Raw genomic sequence first — 18,953 nt, 5'->3', positions numbered from 1 at the left:
AGTGGACAATAAAAACATCAGAGTGTGAAAATGGGAGTCTGTCTGTCAGATTAGTGGTGATGACTAATCCCCCCCCCCCCACCCCCCACTGCCTGTTATCAGAACGGCATCTGAAAACGATTCACTGTACAATGCAGCGCGATAGCAGACAAATGAAAAAAGCCCCCAGGACTGTGGGAAGGGCCAGCACCTGAACTTAACAGTATCCTTCACGTTTCCAAACGGGCTTGTTCAGTTGTTTGTCTGGTAATGTGCTCTATTACTCCACAGGACGCCCGTCTGGCATGGAGCATAAGCCATTTACTGGCATAAAGCGCGGCTGAGGCTCAGCAGAGGGCGGCCCTTCGCTTCTGACCGAGTGCTCCCTGGTCACACTGCTGCATTCCTAACCCCATGCAAATTCAGCCTTAAAGGGACGGGACCCCTTCTGCAGCAGCCTGCCCGCACATATTCCATGACATATGTGGCTCATCTGCATTTTAGGCTTATTGCAATACAGCCAGATTTGTGTTTAAACAATGACACTCATTTCAATAGATATGTTATTGATTTAGTTATTAATTTACTAGTTAATTCATTCATCTGTTCATGTTATGGAGTGTCTGGGCCGACCAAGCCCCGATCCCTTTAACTCACACATTGGTTGCTCAGACTCTACCACACATGTAGATGAAGGTGTGGATCTTGGTCTGGAGGGGATATCGAGGTGGCTGTGGCCCCTCCCACATGTCATTCTGGAGGCCGTTTGCCATACACCGTGTGTAGCCAGATTCCTGCGTTTCCTCTTACTAACCAACCAGGTTCTGCTGCCTGATCAAATCTTTCACCTTTGACCATTGCTCCATCCATCCATCCATCCATCCATCCATCCATCCATCCATCCCTCTCTCCTTCCATCCACTCAGTACAGGCTTGTCAGTGTGGGCAGGGCAACACCATGGGTATAATGAGGGTGGTGTCCATGGGGTTCAGGGCATGATGAGGGCAAATCCAGGCATGACAGGACGATGCTCACAGGGCTCCGGGCGCAATGAGGGTGATGCCCACAGGGCTCCGGGCACAAAGAGGGCGATGCCCATGGGGGTATGGGCACAAAGAGGGCGATGCCCACAGGGCTCCGGGCAAAAAGAGGGCGATGCTGGGGGCGCTTCGCATGACAACAGGCCCGTTTTGTTAAAGCATTCTGGTGTTTTGTGCACCAGGCGACTGGAGGAGGTGGTGTTTGACTGTGGCTGCACCATCCGCTGGATCCAGCTGTGGCAACAGAGGGGGGAGGCCGGCTTGCAGAATCAGCACCTCTACTGCAACAGCGGTGGCTCGAAGACCCCTCTGCAGCTCATGAACATCTCCCAGTGTGGTAGGAGGCCACCGCTGCCGCCATGGTCTGCCTGCTCCACCTTACTCAGGTCCTGAGATCTGCCCTTCTCTCGCTTGATGTTTCCACCCAGACTTGCCTGAAATTAGCATGACTCACAGCAACCTGACTGTGATTGAGGGGGACAACGTGACATTCACCTGTAATGGCTCGGGTGCACCTCTGCCAGAGGTGGACTGGATGGTCAGGGAGCTGCACTCCATAAACACACATCAGGTGAGTCTGCACCAGGGGGTCTGTGATCCAGTACTATGTCTGAAGCCGACCCCGGCTCTGTATGGATGAATCTAATGTACCTAATGTGCATTCTCAATGGACTAGGATGATGCAGAAGGTTCGTTTGTGTGATAAATGTAAATATTTGCATGCAAATGTTCTGGCTGCCTGATTGGCCGCTAACCTGTGATCCTGCTTCCCTGTCTCTGCAGTCGTTCGTCTATTTGCCCAACGTGCACTCCATCAACCTGACTCTGGTGAATGTCAGCCGGGATGACAACAGTTTCATGCTGACGTGCATCGCGGAGAACGTGGTGGGGATGACCAACGCCTCGGTGCAGCTGGCCGTGCAGTGTAGGTCCACGGGAAACTCCTGGAAACTGTCTTAAAGGGCAATCACTGGCCAGCTCTCCTCAAAGGTTAACGCGGCTGAAAAAGAGGTACCCGTATTGACTCAGCTAATTAACAGGCCGGCACCTCTGAGTCCATATGAACACACCCTCCCTTCATATATGCTGCAGCCAGGAGATGTGAAAACTGATTCCAAATTTGGAGCTCGCAGAAGCACAAGCATATACCACCCAGCGTGTTCACACGTTTACAGCGGGGCGTCACGTACAGCTGGAGTCGGAGTGGGGGGTAGTGTTCTCGCGGCGCACGCCACGTACTGCACGCTTGTGAGCTGTAGCGGGCGGTTCCCTCAGATGTAAGTGCTGACTGCTGATGTCTGGTCTCATGTCCACCTGCCGAGCTGCAATGCTATTGATGCAGCATCTCCATACATGACATCCAGATCTGACTTCATGCTTTACAGATGATCATGCTGGCATTCTGGGTGCCCCATGTGCGCTGTGCTGCCTGCAACAGTCCACCAGATATCCTGATAGTAGATAAGTAGCAGCGTGCTGATTAGGGCAGTCTGCTTTGGCTCAGTACGCAGGGTTGATCCTGTGAGGACCGGTACATGCGGACGCTGCAAAACAATCACCATTTATCTGGGTGTGGCTTCTTCGCGCCTCGCTTCTTAGGTTACCATCTGCTGTATGTGACAATGGTACCATTTTGCTGATGGAGGGTTTTTTTTTTGTTCAAATGGCAGGAACAACTTGATTGGTTTATTAAATAGGTCAAGGCATGCATCTAATGGAAGAAGACGGAGTGAAGTCACTAATAAGGGAGGCCTTCTCCCAGGAGTGAGAGCCACAGCCCACAGGCAGGAAGGCGCCGCTGCGCGGGGGGGCAGTGGGGATGTGGCTGCACTGCTTTGGCATAATGCTGCGCGTGCATGTCGCTGCGGCTCGTACCAGCCTGTGTTCTAACTAGCCTGACAGTATACATTCATGGAGGAAATGTGGGCTTCTTTTGTGCGTTATTAATTTAATTTGATCATTATAAAAGGAAAAATAATACACTCTGAAGGTACATGGTTGCTGTCGTTTGTCCGTAGTTTAATTTGTCATTACTCCAGTCAGATTGTAAATCTTGAGTTTATTATTGACCACATGAAGTAGTACCTCAGTACTTTTAGTCAGCTGTAATTCTAATGGTTTTACTGGTTTTATTTTAACATGCCCCCCCCCCTCCATAAGATAACCTCAGTAGGTCTCGTTTCTATGCAACCAAAATCCTTAATTACGCCTCCTTCGTCAGAAACACCTTTAAAGTGCTCAAGATCCACGAATCAAATATGTGGAGGCCTCCTGCTGGAGCTTAGCCTGTGTGTAAGAGCACTTCCTGAAAGGCCTTATCGGGAAAATAACATGTTAGACTGACACAGTTTTTTTTGTCAGATCATTTGAGGTTACGTGTGACGCGTCAAAGCCTCGCAAGGAGATGAATCCTGTGAAAAGAGACCTAAAAGATCAAAGCGGTGGCAACAGTCCAGTGGGTGACATGATAAAATGAAACCTGATTAATGAGTTTATGAAATATGAAAACTAAAGCATATGTGACACGTTGCTGTGTTATGATGTTGCTGTGGGGTCGCGTGACGTGAATGTTAGACAGTGTTTAAGGGACTATCAAATACACAGTCATTAGTCTGCAGCTCTGCTGTCGATTGGATAAAATTACAGCATAATACAAGTGCAATCGCTCTCGAGATCTTTATATTTATGGAGAACTGTGTCGTCCAACAGAAGTGAAATGTAATACTCCCCGTATCCACTATATATTGACGCTGTGTGGTACTACAATGACAATTACGACTCCAGCAGGCATGGAGATGGTGTTAGCCTGTGTCTGTGATTGGGACATGTCCTCTTTTTGGGTCCGGGCGTCCAGGCAATATTTTAAAAATCAGCGGTTTGTATAGGTTTAGCTCTGCAACCTGTATGACCCAGTGTTGCAAGTCACAGTAACAAGTGAAGGAAAAGGCACCAATTTTCAATATACGGCAGCCACTCAGTATCATCACACAGTGATTGCAAGGCTCGATAAACGATATGCGCATCCCTACGTGTCATACTGCTCACAAGTGGCATCAATTTCCGGAAAACACTGGCACTTTGACACTTTATTTTTGTTTTCGTAGAAACAGTGAACGACATTGTTTGCTTGAAGTTTAAATAAACTTTAGCTTATCAATTTGTAACTTTTGCTGAAAATGGCTCGTAAAAATGCTTGAAAAAGACTGTGTAATTTGTTTGTAGATTATACAATGAGAGTTAACTTTGTCCCCGGACACGGATTTTTGTTTTACAGGTTGTTTAGGGAAAACTCTGTAATATTCAGCAGCGTTACCTGGTTGGCCAATGAATGGGAAACTCATTACAATACATGAGAGAAGCACTATCTGATTGGTTAGTGAACGCAAAAATTCATTAATATTCTGATCCCTGGACATGTCCTCTTTTTCGTTTCACCAAAGACGGTATCCCTAGGCTTCAGGAAATTTCAGGCAGACACGAAGCTGCAGGAAGGGGTGTAGGCTCCTCCGGTAATCCTGATAACACACAGAGTGCGTCCGCTTAGCTTTACGCCGAGGGCTGATGAGTTTTCATCCCTGAGTGGAGATGGCTGCTGTGTGGCTCTGTGGGTTACGATTTGAAGGTTGCTGGTTCACGTCCTGTTGTATAATCTGTAATAATCATGTCACAATTAGGGCATTGAGCAAGACCCTTAAGCATAACTGCTCCAGGTGGATCCTTACTTGTGCATCACTTTGGACAAAATCTGCCAAATAAATGCAATGGTAATGGATGAAGGAAGCTTGTGCAGGATCTATTAGTGACATTGTCATCGCAGCACTGCTGTCCATAGTGCACTTGCAAATGAAACAAATACACAGCGGATATATTGTAGGCAGAGGTGGAAAGTTCACGTCCAGAAAAAAAAAATCCAGACCAAGATTTTGTTTCAGCCAATCAGTTGAGTATGAAGAGCGACAGTCACAGAGTACTCAACTGATTGGTTGAAGCTAAATCTTGCCCTGAATTTTTACTTTCTGGACCCAAACTGTTCACTTCTGATTGTAGGTAAATAAGAATCGGCTGCAGCCACTGACAACTCCCTGCCAATTGAACCATAGATCCTCTCTTAGTGGCACCTGTGCCGGATCCTGTCAGGAATGTGCATGTATGTAAACAACATTCCCGGGTGCTGTAGATGCACACATGTGAAATGATCTCTCCCTTTTCTGTGTGACTGGCTACCATCTAATTCACTGAGGTGTTTAATTACTTTATGTAAATGCATGAGCATAATAGATTAACCTTATGCCTACTTAGTGTGGAAGAGAGGCGTGGCTTTGAAAATGAGTGCAGAGTGAAGTGAATTGTCTATTTTTTTTACAGATTACAAAGCAGAATGACTGAAAGACATCATTTTGCATGAGTGCTTCATTGAATTCCAATAACATAAAAATCTGACATTAATATGTTGAAATATAAGAGCAAATGAAATACATTCTGCTATGTAGGGATTAATCGGCATATTTTCCTCTAGTGGTCATTATGGATGTAAAACTGGGTGAAAATTGGTTTACTGCTCAGTTTTTGCACCTCTTAAGTCATCAAAGTTGAATTAAGTGTCCTGAGTAGCAGAGTGATACATCTGCTTCTAGTGTGATTTAGTCGAGATGGACTTTCCCAGTGCAATTCGGAGGAGCCTGATGTCTCTGTGTGCTCATTTGCTCCTGCCACAAACTTAGAGCTTCGCTTGCTGCTAGAGAAGGTCAGCAGTCACTCTTACGCATTTTGAGGGTATCACTGGGGGTGTGGATGTTTTGGGGGGTGTAGTAGCCCATCTGAAAACCTGTAAATAAAAGTCTGAGGCTATAAAGTCAGTTTGTTGTGAGTTAGAAAGATTACCCTCTCATAGGTTTACATCTCGCTAGCTGGAGAGAATAATCTGTTGTGTAAATTGCGAGGTTTGCTTGCCACTCTCATCCCATGGGTACCAGCGAAAGCATCCCCTGCATCCTTGCGTCTCTGTGTCCTCGTGTCTGTTTGCTGTCTGGAAGATGTCAGCTTTCTGTACACATGGTCACTGTTTCGAAGCATAATGTGTCTGGACTAGGCTGGAATAGGACTCCAAATGTTTGATGTAATTATTTCAACCTCCATGGGTCCGGAGGACCAGTTTGATTGGTGAGGTAAAAGTAAGGGAAGGACTAAAAAGAATAAACGTAAAATCTGAAGGTGCTTTTTGAAAGTGCGAACAGGAAACTATTATTGCAGTAAGCATTTCAACATTCTGGGTAATTAAATGCTCGGACCAGTAGACATTTTTTTTTTGTTGATTTCTGCTTCCGCACAAATGCCATTGTGCCTGTTGCGAGATAACCACTGCTGACACTCATTGTCCTCCCCCTGGCAGTCCCTCCCACCATCCTGAAGCTGGACGAACCCGAGCGGCGACACGACACCTGCATCGAATTCACGGTGCGTGGCTTCCCCCACCCCACCTTGCGCTGGCTCTACAAGGGCAAAGAGATCTCGCAGAGCGACTATGTGCGGACGGAGATGGACATCTTCCAGGACTACCTGGAGGGCTGCCTGACCTTCAAAGACCCCACACACCACAACAACGGCAACTACACCCTGGAGGCCACCAACTTCCTGGGCACAGCCACCAAGACCGTGTACGGGCACTTCCTAACCCCGCCCTTCCTGGGAGGAGTGCCTTACGGTGAGATCACCGTAAAAAGCTGTCATGACACCTAAGTGACATTCACATTGTCTAACTGCCAGCAACACAGAAAAACAGGTATATACACACATTAGTGATTACGAGAGAACATTAAGGAGAAAATGTGCAGTTTGTTTCATTTAAACTCCACCTAAGTATTTACTTTTCTGGATCATGCTGTTTTATGCTGAGTTCGTTTCATTGGAGGTCACATTTAATATGTTTAATCTGTCTCTCTGTCCCTTTATTTTCAGATTATGAAGGTAAGCTTTACTGATCTTCTCGTGCATAGTAATGATAAGAGGGATTATATGGTAAAGAAGTTTACTGAGGAGGTTGAGGAACCAAGTGCAGGTTAGTGGTTTAATGATTAACAGATCACAAGTGATCCAGGAAAAAACCTGCACGAGGGGGGGGCACCCAGGGCCCAGGATAATACGGATAGTGAAATCCAAGTTGCAATCCATAAGCAGGGCTGAAGATGGGCAAGATTTATGAAACCAGAGAAGGTGAATCAAAAGGTTCTTGTGCAACTCAGCAAGGAGCAAGTACAACCTGTGAGATGGGCTGCAAGTCACTCCAGAATCTGTGTGAGGCGGAAGACGATCTAATTGGCTGTGGTCCAGCTGGGCATGATCTCTCTGAGTGCTGATTAAAGGTCGAGGATGAGTGAAATGAAGTCTGAATAAAGCATTTTTTCTTCTTCAGTTTAAGCCTGCTTGGGAATATTCTTAATCAAGATACTAAAGAAGTGAATTTTGAGAGAGAACTGAGAAAGAAGTACTGGTTAATCCATTAGATCTAAGAGCCTCATGTTGTGTTGCATTGTGGGATTAGTGTCAGGGTTATAGTTAGTGTCAGACCACAGCCGCCTTATGGGCCAAAGCAGCAGGACTGTGCCGAGCCCTTAGCACAAGCCCATCAGACAGTCACTCACAGTGCAAGATGGTAAGTGGCGCTCTGCTCATGGACCCTCAAGTAAGGTACTTGACCTGGACCTCTCCAGCTATATAAATGGGTAAAAACTGAATGTGTGGGCAAAAATGACCTGTTAGATAATGGTCTAGAAGAATCTGTTAGAGCCTTGTGTGATTTTTAATACATGGTCTTTTTAGACAGTTAGATTGTTATCAGAAGAGAAGTGATGTACAGAAAGGATGAATGTGTATAGGACAGACTGGGAATGGAAGCATGTGGGAGAGACTGGGAATGGAAGCGTGTGGGAGAGACTGGGAATGGAAGCGTGTGGGAGAAACTGGGAATGGAAGCGTGTGGGAGAGACTGGGAATGGATGCGTGTGGGAGAGACTGGGAATGGATGCGTGTGGGAGAGACTGGGAATGGAAGCGTGTGGGAGAGACTGGGAATGGATGCGTGTGGGAGAGACTGGGAATGGAAGCGTGTGGGAGAGACTGGGAATGGAAGCGTGTGGGAGAAACTGGGAATGGATGCGTGTGGGAGAGACTGGGAATGGATGCGTGTGGGAGAGACTGGGAATGGAAGCATGTGGGAGAAACTGGGAATGGAAGCGTGTGGTAGAGACTGGGAATGGATGCGTGTGGGAGAGACTGGGAATGGAAGCGTGTGGGAGAGACTGGGAATGGAAGCGTGTGGGAGAGACTGGGAATGGAAGCGTGTGGGAGAGACTGGGAATGGATGCGTGTGGGAGAGACTGGGAATGGAAGCGTGTGGGAGAGACTGGGAATGGATGCGTGTGGGAGAGACTGGGAATGGATGCGTGTGGGAGAGACTGGGAATGGAAGCGTGTGGGAGAGACTGGGAATGGATGCGTGTGGGAGAGACTGGGAATGGATGCGTGTGGGAGAGACTGGGAAGGGAGGGGAATAGAAGCCTGTGGGAGAGGCTGGGAATGAACACATACAGGACAGTAAGTATCTAAGAAAAAGAAAAATACACCTGACATAGGACATGGAATTTAAAAAGATCAGAGAGCCAGGCCTGCTGCAGCTCCTTGAGGAGTTGATGCAATGAATTGGTGGGCCGGGCAGGGCAGGACAGGGAAGGACCAGGCAGGGCAGAGCACAGTGAGGCAGGGCTCGGCCAGGTAGTACAGGGCCAGGCGGGACAGGGCAGGGCAGGGAAAAACCGAGCAGGGAAGGACTGGGCAGGGTAGGGCAGGAAAGGGCCAGACAGAGCATAGAAGGATAAGGCAGGGCAGGGAAGGACCAGACAGGGCAGGGAAGGATCAGGCAGGGCGGGGAAGGACCAGACAGGGCAGGGAAGGATCAGGCAGGGCGGGGAAGGACCAGACAGGGCAGGGAAGGATCAGGCAGGGAGGGGAAGTACCGGGCAGGGTAGGGAATGCAAGGGCCAAGCAGGGCAGGGTAAGGCAGGGCAGAGCAGGACCGTGCAGGGCAAAGGAAGGATCAAGCAGGGCAGGGTTGAGCAGAGCAGGGCCGGGCAGGACCAGGCCAGGCCGCACTGTGCTTGCAACCTCATCCCTGTCACTGATCCTCTTCGGGGCACATTAGTCAGTCTGCAGTTGCCCTCTGATCTCCATGTCTTTCATGCTTCCGAGCATGGATTCAGTATTCCTCCTGCTGATCTCTGTATGTGTGCATGTCCATGCATGTTTACAACGTGTGTCCCGACCAGATGTAATTATCACTCCCTGTTAGCTAACACTTAGCCTCTGCTATGCCACCAGCTCCCCATGCTGGCACAGCTATTCTCAGTCCTGTTTAGCAGGCTCTTTGCCCTGCTCAAAGGAGGCTTCTCTTCTGATATGTTGTTTCAGAGACTCCCACGCCGACCAGCGTCACACACCGGCCGGACGAGGGCACGTTCGGGGTGAGTTGGGACGGTGGTGGCCTCTCTGCCTCACTCTCCATCATTATCTCTCTCTTTTTGGGCTTTAATTCACCTTCTAATACCCAATTGCTGTCCTCTCCCTTATGGCCTCTGCATTCAGCGGGCTCTTAAAAATGTAATTTCACCCAGCTGTGTGCGCAGTAATTGTCCATATAGAGATTATTGCCTCGTTTTATGGTTTTAATGGTGAAGCAAGTGTTTGGTTGGGGACTGCAACCTTTCTATTGCTCCCTGATCTTAATTACATGAAAGTTTCAGCCTGAAATAATGGTATTTGGGGCGTCTTTTGTTTTAATTTATGAGGGAAACAAAGACATAGAATTCAGACGCTGCAGTGATTCTTTTTCCCTGGTTTTGTGACGAAAGCCTGATTTGGGCTCCGCTCTGCCTTTCAAACTCAGATTTGCAAATGTTCAAACCTTTCTCTGCCGTGTCCACTCCTCCATGGCTTAATGAAAAGGCTTTCTGTGTAACTCTCTCGACTCATGAATATATGGCAAGAGCCAAAAGAGGGAAACATTAAAAAAGCCGCTGAATTTTATTACTAAGGTTGCATCATTATCCACAATATTATCCATGCGAAGAAACAAATGTTGATTCACGGCTTACTGACGGAGGAGACTTCTGGGTAGAGTTGTCAATGAAATGCCGCCCTGGAGCAGATTTTATGTTCCTAAGTTCTCAGAATGAGAAGCTTATATCAAAACTGGTAAAAGCACAGTGGAGGCATATGTCTGGAAGCATGAGCCAAGCAGTTGCCTTTCCTGGTCATGGCCTTGTATTTTAAGCACCAGCTCCTTCCTGGTGTCCCCGCCCCCCCACATAACCTGTGACCTTAGCCTGTGCCATTCTGGCCGAGGAGTGTGGGAAGGCCGTCTTGTGGGCCGTAGGTGCGAATTTGGTATATGGGGAGCCTAAGCTATCAGAAGCACTGTACATCACAGGTACTTTTAGCATGTCGCTGCTCGTGCACCTGTGCGGCCTTGCGAGCTGAGCCCAGGCGAGTGGTCCCTCTCTCCGCCCAGAGATCTGCTGGCTAAAAGGGCCCTTCTTTCCCTGGCCTCTAGGTGTCCATAGCGGTTGGCCTCGCTGGCTTCACCTGTGTGGTTCTGGTCCTTCTCTTCGTCCTCATCAACAAATATGGCCGACACTCCAAATTTGGCATGAAAGGTAGGTGAAGTTTACGTTTCCCACTGAATTTCAGCTCTGTGCCTAATGCGACTGAATGGGGCAGATGTAGAGATGTATGAAGAGCTCAGCTGTGACCATTCTGCCCTTTAGCCTGATGCTAATCTGAATTAGCCTTTCTTGAGCAAACAAATCTCTGCTCAAGATAGGAAGGATGGCTTATGCCTGAAAAACAAAGTGCAGGGTAAGGCAAAGGTGGGGTCGTTAGCGCTTAAAGATTGTGTTCTGAGCTACTACTCTTTCCCGGTCATTCTTGTTTTGCTGTTTTCTGGGGTAGCATTTTCCCAGAAACGCTTCTCTTTATGCCTGCTTGAAATGATGCCAGAGTCACGTAGAGGGGGACCCATGGGACGGGCAGCGATCTTGCCCCACGCCAGCGTGCTGGAGATGCGATCTGAGAGGCGCAGGGCAGCGGGGTGTCAATCATAGCAGAGAATTGGAAGGAGGGATTAATACGGCTGACTGCGCTCATCCTTCTGCCGCTCGAGATGCTGGTTCCCGTCCAGAGTGGCTCATCTGTATTCAGCCCCATCTGATAGCGTGATTCTGTGAGCGCTGCGGGTCCTTCGTCTGGCCACGGCGAGAGATCGGGGGGCTCCTTCGGGCTGCTGGCCGCCAGCAACACAAGCGCCTGGCAGCCGTCCTGCAGCGCGCTTCCGCGCGTAACGTTTAATCGCTGCTATCAGTTCCGGCTGAAACCCGGCGGATCCCCAGAACATTCCAGCAATGTGCAGACAGGGTATGCTCGCTCTCTACCCCGGCTGAGGAAAAGGGGTCAGGCTGCTGGTCGAATGTTACAGCAGATAAAGCAGAAAAGTGAAGTTGAGCAGTCAAGAGCTCAAGAGCGTGATCCTGTCATCTTTTCCTTTGCTACATCATTGTGTTTTTTAATTGACTTCCTAGCCTTTGCAGAGCCAAAAGTGAAAACGGAAATCAGTGGTTTATATTCTTTTGCTGAAGCCCTGTTTGGGGTTTGTTATCATTTATAGTCTTGTTAGTTTATAGACGAAAGATGTGCAGAAATAGCATGATGCGTGATTGTGAGTTCCAACACTGCCCAGGAGGGTGTGCCTTCAGCAGGCGGGGGGCACCAGCTCACCCAGCCGCCTGCCCATACCCGTGGGACAGTTGAAGGTGCTGCTGTGCGTGATGCTATCGGGGCTTAAGGCCCCTTGCGCCTCCCGCTGTCTCCTACATGAGCGGCTGCGCCCTGCGCCGCCTGCCTCTCTTTGTGTTGGCACTCTGCCCCATTCATCGACTTTCTCCATTTCGCTCCAGTTCCCACGGGGTGCTTCTTTTCTTCACCATCGCCAGAATGGAAAGAAAACACCCCCTTATGACAGCAGCTCCAAAGGCCTTTTAATGAAGTTAATTAAAAGCAGATTGAGTCGATACTGTTGTGTTGTTGGGAAGTGCTGATTAGGGGTGGGGGGAGGTGGTGATGAAAATGAGAGGACTTGTAGGACCACTGCCCTCCTCCCACACTCCGATTTCCCATGGGTCAGCAGCCATTGTCTTATACCTTCAAAGCAGGGGGGCACAGGATGGCGTGTTACTGACGGAGGTGATGAGTGGAGGATGCAGGGAATAGCCTCACTGCAGCACTAGCCAACATGCAGGTCTCTTTTTGAGAATCACCTTCCTGTAGCTCACTGAAAACCACACCAGCTGCCCTCCTCTGCCCTGAACACCAGCCAATCTAATCTATATCTCACTGGACCAAATAGTACCGGAGATTCTGTTCAGATTGCAGCTTTGAAAAATGGTGGCATTTGATGCTAAAGAGTTTCTCAGAGTCTCCCCTTTAATTTGACACGTACCAGTTAATTTGTGTCTTCTTCTCACTACTCATTTCTTACTATTTTGGCTGTTGACCATGAAACAGTAAATCCTTTGGTGATCATGTTATAAAGGTTTGGTAATTTTTTTTGTTTTGCATCCCTCTGTTAGAAACTGCACTATTTAGTTTTTTCCATTCTCTGTAAGGTCCTAAGGTTTCAATAGTAATAATATTTTGCTTAATTATTCGGAATAGTGAATCACTGTCCAGTTGGGGATTTGTCTGGACTGAAACTATTGGTAGGAAGACAGGATACAAGCAAAATACATATTTGTCTAATAATTCTGCACACAGTGCATGGCTATCGCCATGGAAGCAGGCTGACTGGTGTGTGACAGGTGGCCAGATAGAGCCTGCAGGGAGCTCCCACAGATGGGCTCAGATGTTTACTTGCAGTAGCAAAATTCTGTGTGTAACAATGTGAGAACATTCTTATACAAACGACACGAAAAGAAAAAACCCAAAATCAGAGCATTAAAGTTCACTACTCCCATCAGGGTTTGATATTTATTCCAGAATTTTTGGCCTTTTGGAGCTGTGCTGTTAGGTAGTGAGACTTTATTTTATTCTTCTGGTCTGGTTCTGGGAGACCAGTTGAATTGCATTCAAGAAGCCTCTTCTACATTCTGGTAGGTTCATATGGTGGATTTAGTGGATCTCGTTAGGCAAGTGGGAGATCACAGTGAGCTCTAGTGGGTGCGAGTGGCTATTAAGAGTTTGGCTTTGCGTTTCATTAATGCTGTCAGTCTCGGCCCAGACATCTCCGGCATCTCAGGGCACTTTCTGAACAGAAACCCACCTTACTTGCCGCCAATTCCACTACCTGCTTCCATCAGCGTTAAACTCCCCGGAAGGACTAACACAGAGATCATTATCGCCTAAAGTAATGCAGCTCCTGGGGTTCAGGAGCCTATGAGGTGGGTGGAGGTGTCATAGTCATTTTCCTTTGAGATGTGTAAAATCTCCTTGCCTGTCCTCCACTTTGTTCTTTCGGATAATTACGACGTAAAACTGTACTACTGTGCACCCTTCCTCCATACCTGGAAATGTGTTCTGAATGCACAGATTATCTTTTTCTGAATGTTCTTTGTTTTTTGATTTGCCGCACAGCTTTCAATGACGTTTAATTTTCTTTTGTTACACTGGAAATTTCTTGAAAATTCCATGCTCTAATTATCTTCTGCTTCACCAGATTAGCACTAATACATTGCTATTTTGAAATTCCATTTCTTTTTTTTTTTAATGATTTCATGTATATTTTTCTTTGTGTAAAAATCTGCTTCCATAACAGCACAGGTCAAACGTTTCAGCTATTACAATTTTCTGGACTTGACTCCTTGGTGTTGCGATTTCAGCAGAAAGTGGACAGGAAGGACAGGATGCAGGTCCAACAAGTGCACACTCTCAGGGCGGGGGGGGGGGGGGCGGTGGTTTCTCAAAAACTGCGCTGACCTGCTCATCCGACAGACAGAAGCTCCCACACCCAAACACATTACACAGCAGTGGCGTGCTTGGTATCCCTCCCCCCTCAATGTCCATCCCCCCACCGGCATGGTGAATCAGCCGAGCCGTCTCGTTTATCTCCACCATCCACCCGAGGGGGGGGGGGTGGGGGGATGTGGTCGATGCAGCCATTAACTCCGATGAGGTGCATTGGATTTTTGCTCCCCTAAATCATTCCGGGTCTCTGTGTGTTCTCCAGCAATCCCAATAAAACTGCAACGTTCTTCCCGTTAGCACTTTTGAATTCCAATTAGCGCCGGTACCACGGCGCCGTGAGCCACTCCCGCCGCGTTCCGCTGATTTACTCACCTCTCAGGCTGTAGCGTGGCTGTCTCCACGACGACGTCTGATTCATTCCCTCACTTGGGTGTTTGCTAATAATTACAGCCTTTCCAAGGGTTGCGGGCTGCAGGCACGTGGGATGGGGATGTGGGGCCTTGAGCAGCCTCATTTGTTTCATTGACAGAGGGGTAACGTGCGATCAATTGTGGAGCACGGGCCCGTAGGGCCACCTCGTCCAATCAGGCGCACAGGGTCTCCGGACCGAATCTTCGTGAGCACCATGGCTCTCTTATCCTTGGGGGCTTCGGCCAGATCGGAGACCCATCGCTTCTGTCCTGAGGGACAGCTGACATCTGTGTGGTTTTGGGACGAGCCAGGCCATGAGGGTGGGGAACTAAGCGAGTGCCAGGTGGGTCCTCGTCTGCGTCATCTCTGCGTCTCGGGTATGGATACATCCGACTGGTGACAAGTTGACGAATGGACATGTAGGACTAGGGGACCTTTTGGATGATGGAAGAAAAGATGAAGGCGACTACATAACTGCATTAGGCATCTGGGGGGCGTTGCTGTTTTCTGCTACAGATTTTCTGCCGAAAGGAAATTGAATAAAAGTCAGTTTTTTTTTTGTCTTAAGAATCGGCCCGCTATCTAAATGAAATCTCATTGGATACCTAAAGCCCTTTTATGTCATGTCTGACTTCAACCCATTGCGTAATCCTATTATCATTATATGATTATTATGAAATAGCAAATTTTTTTTCGTTGCAGAGCCATGGGATGCTTTAGTCTCTACCCAGAGAAGCAGATTTCCATGGAAAAGCACTGCTTATCTAAATCCCCTCATTATTTTCGAAGCCAGGCTATCACGCTTGTCCACAGCTCCGCTGCTTCACCGACACACTGGGACCCTGCTCCCTTCAAGAAACTCACGCCGCACCTCTAAGATTATCAGTCCAAAGTAAAAAAAAGATGTAAGTTCCATGGCCTATAAATTTTGAATGACAAAAACAAACATTGTTTAAAGGGTAGGCAGAGTTCTGTCGAGCTTGATTGTGGAACACTGGAGTAGCAGCATTAAAGGTCTCGATTTTCCATTCCACATCTTGTCCTCTAATGTCCTGCTTATGCAGAAAATGGCTCTGTCAGGCACCTGGTGAACCCGGCACATAGGGAAGTCGATTAACACGGGTCCCAAAGGCAAATCCTAACCCCCTCTCTCATCATACATGTGACTGCCACGAGCTGCTGGTGCAGAGAGTGTCATTTGTGAGTACCAAGGTGTAGCCTGGGTGTGTGCTTAGACTAGTTTGAATGCTGATGTCTCGGGTCCAGTGCTGTCAGATGAGAGGGATCGCTTTCACGTGAATGCAGTTATTGCCCCCACGGACACTGTTTTCACCCTAATGCTCTTCGATTTCTGAAGAAGTAAATGCTTACCCAAGTAATTTGCTCATGTTAGTGGCAATACTGCATCTTAGTTTTAAGGAAGTAAAATATCTATGTTGTTAGCTGTCTGAGAGTACTGTATCTGTACTGTTTGTCCTGGCTTTGGTGGCATTGCATCTTAATTCCCTGGAAGTACTTTATCTGTACTGTTAATGCTCCGACAGTATTGGATTGTAATACTCTGGAAGTACTGTATCTGTGTTGTTTGTTAAGGTTTTGGCAGTATTCCATCCTAATGTTCTGGGAGTACTGTATGTGTACTGCTTGTTAAGGCTCCGGCAATATTGCATCTTAATGCTCTGGGAGTACTGTATTTGTAGTCTATTTTTTGCAGTGAATTTTTTTTTATTCATTGAGAATGTAATGCTCAAAGAGGCAACTATTTATTGAAATGTAGTAAGACAGCACTGTAATGCATCTGATATGTATAGTGCCTGGCAGGTAGAACCACAGTGCATATATACCATACCGATGCTAAAACCCTTTGTTCTCCATTTAGCCATGCAGCAGTGCTGCGTCTTGGGTGAAGCAGCATGTCCACTGGCTTTCTTTCGAGGGGTCTGTGTAGACAAGCATATGACATCCGCCACACCCAGCCGCTCAGGGATCTGTAGCATCTGCCTGCTGCCTGAATGAATCGAAAGGCTTTCTGATTAATCCGCACATGGGAAAGACCCTTGTAGGCGCATTGTTTTGCTTTATTGTCCTTGAAATAGAGTAGTGATTCCATAATTGCAAAAAAAAAAAAAACACATTAGAATTGACCTTAATAAAAATGACCCTTTGGGGCCCTTGTCTTTTTAGTGGTAAGGTATGTTTCCAGGTATACCACTCTACATGCCTGACCTCACCACCTCTGAGCCTATCAGCTTTAATAGCAATTTATGTTATTAATAATAATACTTAAGATGAACTGCAGAAATACGGGCCCACATTTGTTGGATATTACCTCCATTCATTTATTAATATCTTCAGGTAAGAATTTTACATACCAAAAATGGGAAGATAAAATATATTTTTGGAAGCGGGGGCAGATTATAAAATACTTATCCCTGTCTTGGCATGATTGCATACTGTTCTCTGTTAATGTTGTTTGGTTTATTTTTGAAATAGTAATTCGGGCTTTTATAACCATGCGAGAGACGATAGGATATGAAATATAACTTTATTAAATCTTACAGCACTATTAAAGAAACAAAGCTATTTAAAGTCGCAATTCCTGGCAAGAGCGCTTGCAGAGCTGAAGGCTGGCATGGCCCTACGTCAAGCTCACCGCTGGCTCTTATTGTGCTCTCCTGCTTGTTATGGAAACAGGAGCTAGATCTGCTTAATTGCGAGAGGCTTCTGGCCTGCAGGCTCAGGCACTGCATAGCCACATGCACATATATATTTACGCACGTCACACTGACTTGCTGTTTCTGCTCTCTGTGCTACTTCATCCAGCAAAAACCCACCCAGTGAATCACACTACATCAGCTGGTCTATTGGTTTACCTAAAATGTCAGTTTCCACTATGAAATGTAGGGGTTTTATCTTTCTTTGTTTTATTGTACTATTTAGGGGGTTATTTTTGGTTACTTTGCGATGTAGACACTTGCAAATTTATAAATGGGTACGGTAAATGCTTTTCTGAATGTTTTCTTTTTAAACAATCCATCTTATAACTGGTAATGCGGTACAGCGTTGCAAGGAGTCTGTCCTAGAGAACTGGGATGCTGGTCCATTCAGGCCAAACACCATGGCACAATGTGAGCAGTTTAAAAATGCCAGTTCACCAGACTGTAGAAGGGAATTCACATACAATACAGGGGGATTCGAATCCGCAGCCCCCACCATGTGAATCAGCAATATTAGCCACTGCTCATACCTGTAGGTGCAGCTTTGCTATGAGGGAAACAAATTAAACTCATTTTACAGTGATGAGGCTTTTGTTACATGCAAACCTTGCATGAATCTGTCTAGGTCAAATTTCTAAGGTTGTTTTTACTGTTTGTAGTAGGTCTTTGTTGCCTAATACATTTTAAAAGACTGTAAACATGTTTCCTCTGTGATTTTGCTGGTCAGAAAGTATCTGCATCATATTTTGTGGGGAAACACCACCCTGTCCGTCCCCTCGGAAACATCGGTTCTCAGTGGCTGGAAAAAAAGGTTGCGTTTGTTTTAAGTAAACGTATATATCAATTACGGGTCGATCCCCTCATCTCCACAGAGGCCCAGGCTGTATATAATCTGATAGAAACGCGTCACCGACAGAAAAGAACTCTGAATGAAAAGGGAATGGGAGATAAAGGTCCGGATGGCACGCCAGGGGGTGGGGGCGTGCCTCTCATGTGCAAAGATCTGAGAGCATCAGAGTAGAAGGGGAGCATCAATGCCCCTTCTGGCTTGCTCCACTTCTGCTTGATGCCTCCTGGCATATCTCCAGTATGACATTAGTTGTGGATAGTTCTACTTGTTTTGCAAAAAAGCCTTTTAAAAATCCTCATATTCTTGGCTTTGTACACTACGCTCGTGTCCTCATGTGACATTCCAGCTGAGTGTGCCGACTGTCTGACTTAATGCTTTAAAGGACACTTTTGATAGATCTTTGCCCAGTCACTTGTACAGAGTGCAAAATCTCCATGGCCAATCTAATTAAAGGACATCTAAGTGATACATATCCTGAATGCAGACATATACCGATGTCTTCATAAAACTTCCTTGGATGTGTTTAGTGTTACTTTTCCTCAATGGAAACCTTACGATGGTACTTTAAATAGATCTGAAACTTGACTTTCTAGCTTCTGTCATAGCTGCTTAGACCAATGTTTTGTGTGCATTTAGGAAATCTCTTTCTTTATCAGACCTCATATAACTGGCTCAAAGTGGTTTGTGAGTTCATTTAGTTTCCTTCTCTATCCTTCTGTGTACTTCACTTCTGCGTTCTCTTTTTATGGGGTCCTGTAATCTACCCTAATCTGAAATCTAAGTACTAATCTCAGAGAAAGCAAGGGCTCTCTTTCAGTTGGTTTATGAAAACATTGTGCTGATTGCTTGTCTGGCGTTCAGAGGAAATTTCTCTCTATATATTTCTCTCTCTCCCTGGCTGTCTCGCAAACTCGCAATCACACAGCTTTAAAAGTGAAGAACCAAGAGGAAGATG

At 46.8% G+C, this 18,953-nt stretch overlaps 1 protein-coding gene across 1 annotated transcript in view; it reads left to right on the top strand.

The window, feature by feature from the left end:
• ntrk3a (neurotrophic tyrosine kinase, receptor, type 3a) overlaps positions 1–18,953 on the top strand; it is a 152,947-nt gene that overhangs the window by 68,024 nt on the left and 65,970 nt on the right. Inside the window, 6 exon segments of the mRNA XM_048973025.1 lie at positions 1,203–1,357; positions 1,449–1,591; positions 1,804–1,945; positions 6,410–6,732; positions 9,481–9,531; positions 10,620–10,722. Of these exon segments, the coding sequence (XP_048828982.1) occupies positions 1,203–1,357; positions 1,449–1,591; positions 1,804–1,945; positions 6,410–6,732; positions 9,481–9,531; positions 10,620–10,722 (917 nt within the window).

Source organism: Brienomyrus brachyistius, chromosome 13 (genome assembly GCF_023856365.1).
Source record: "Brienomyrus brachyistius isolate T26 chromosome 13, BBRACH_0.4, whole genome shotgun sequence".
Lineage (NCBI taxonomy): Eukaryota > Metazoa > Chordata > Actinopteri > Osteoglossiformes > Mormyridae > Brienomyrus > Brienomyrus brachyistius.
Note: the sequence above shows the minus strand (reverse complement) of the source record. Positions and strands in the feature narration are given on the sequence as shown.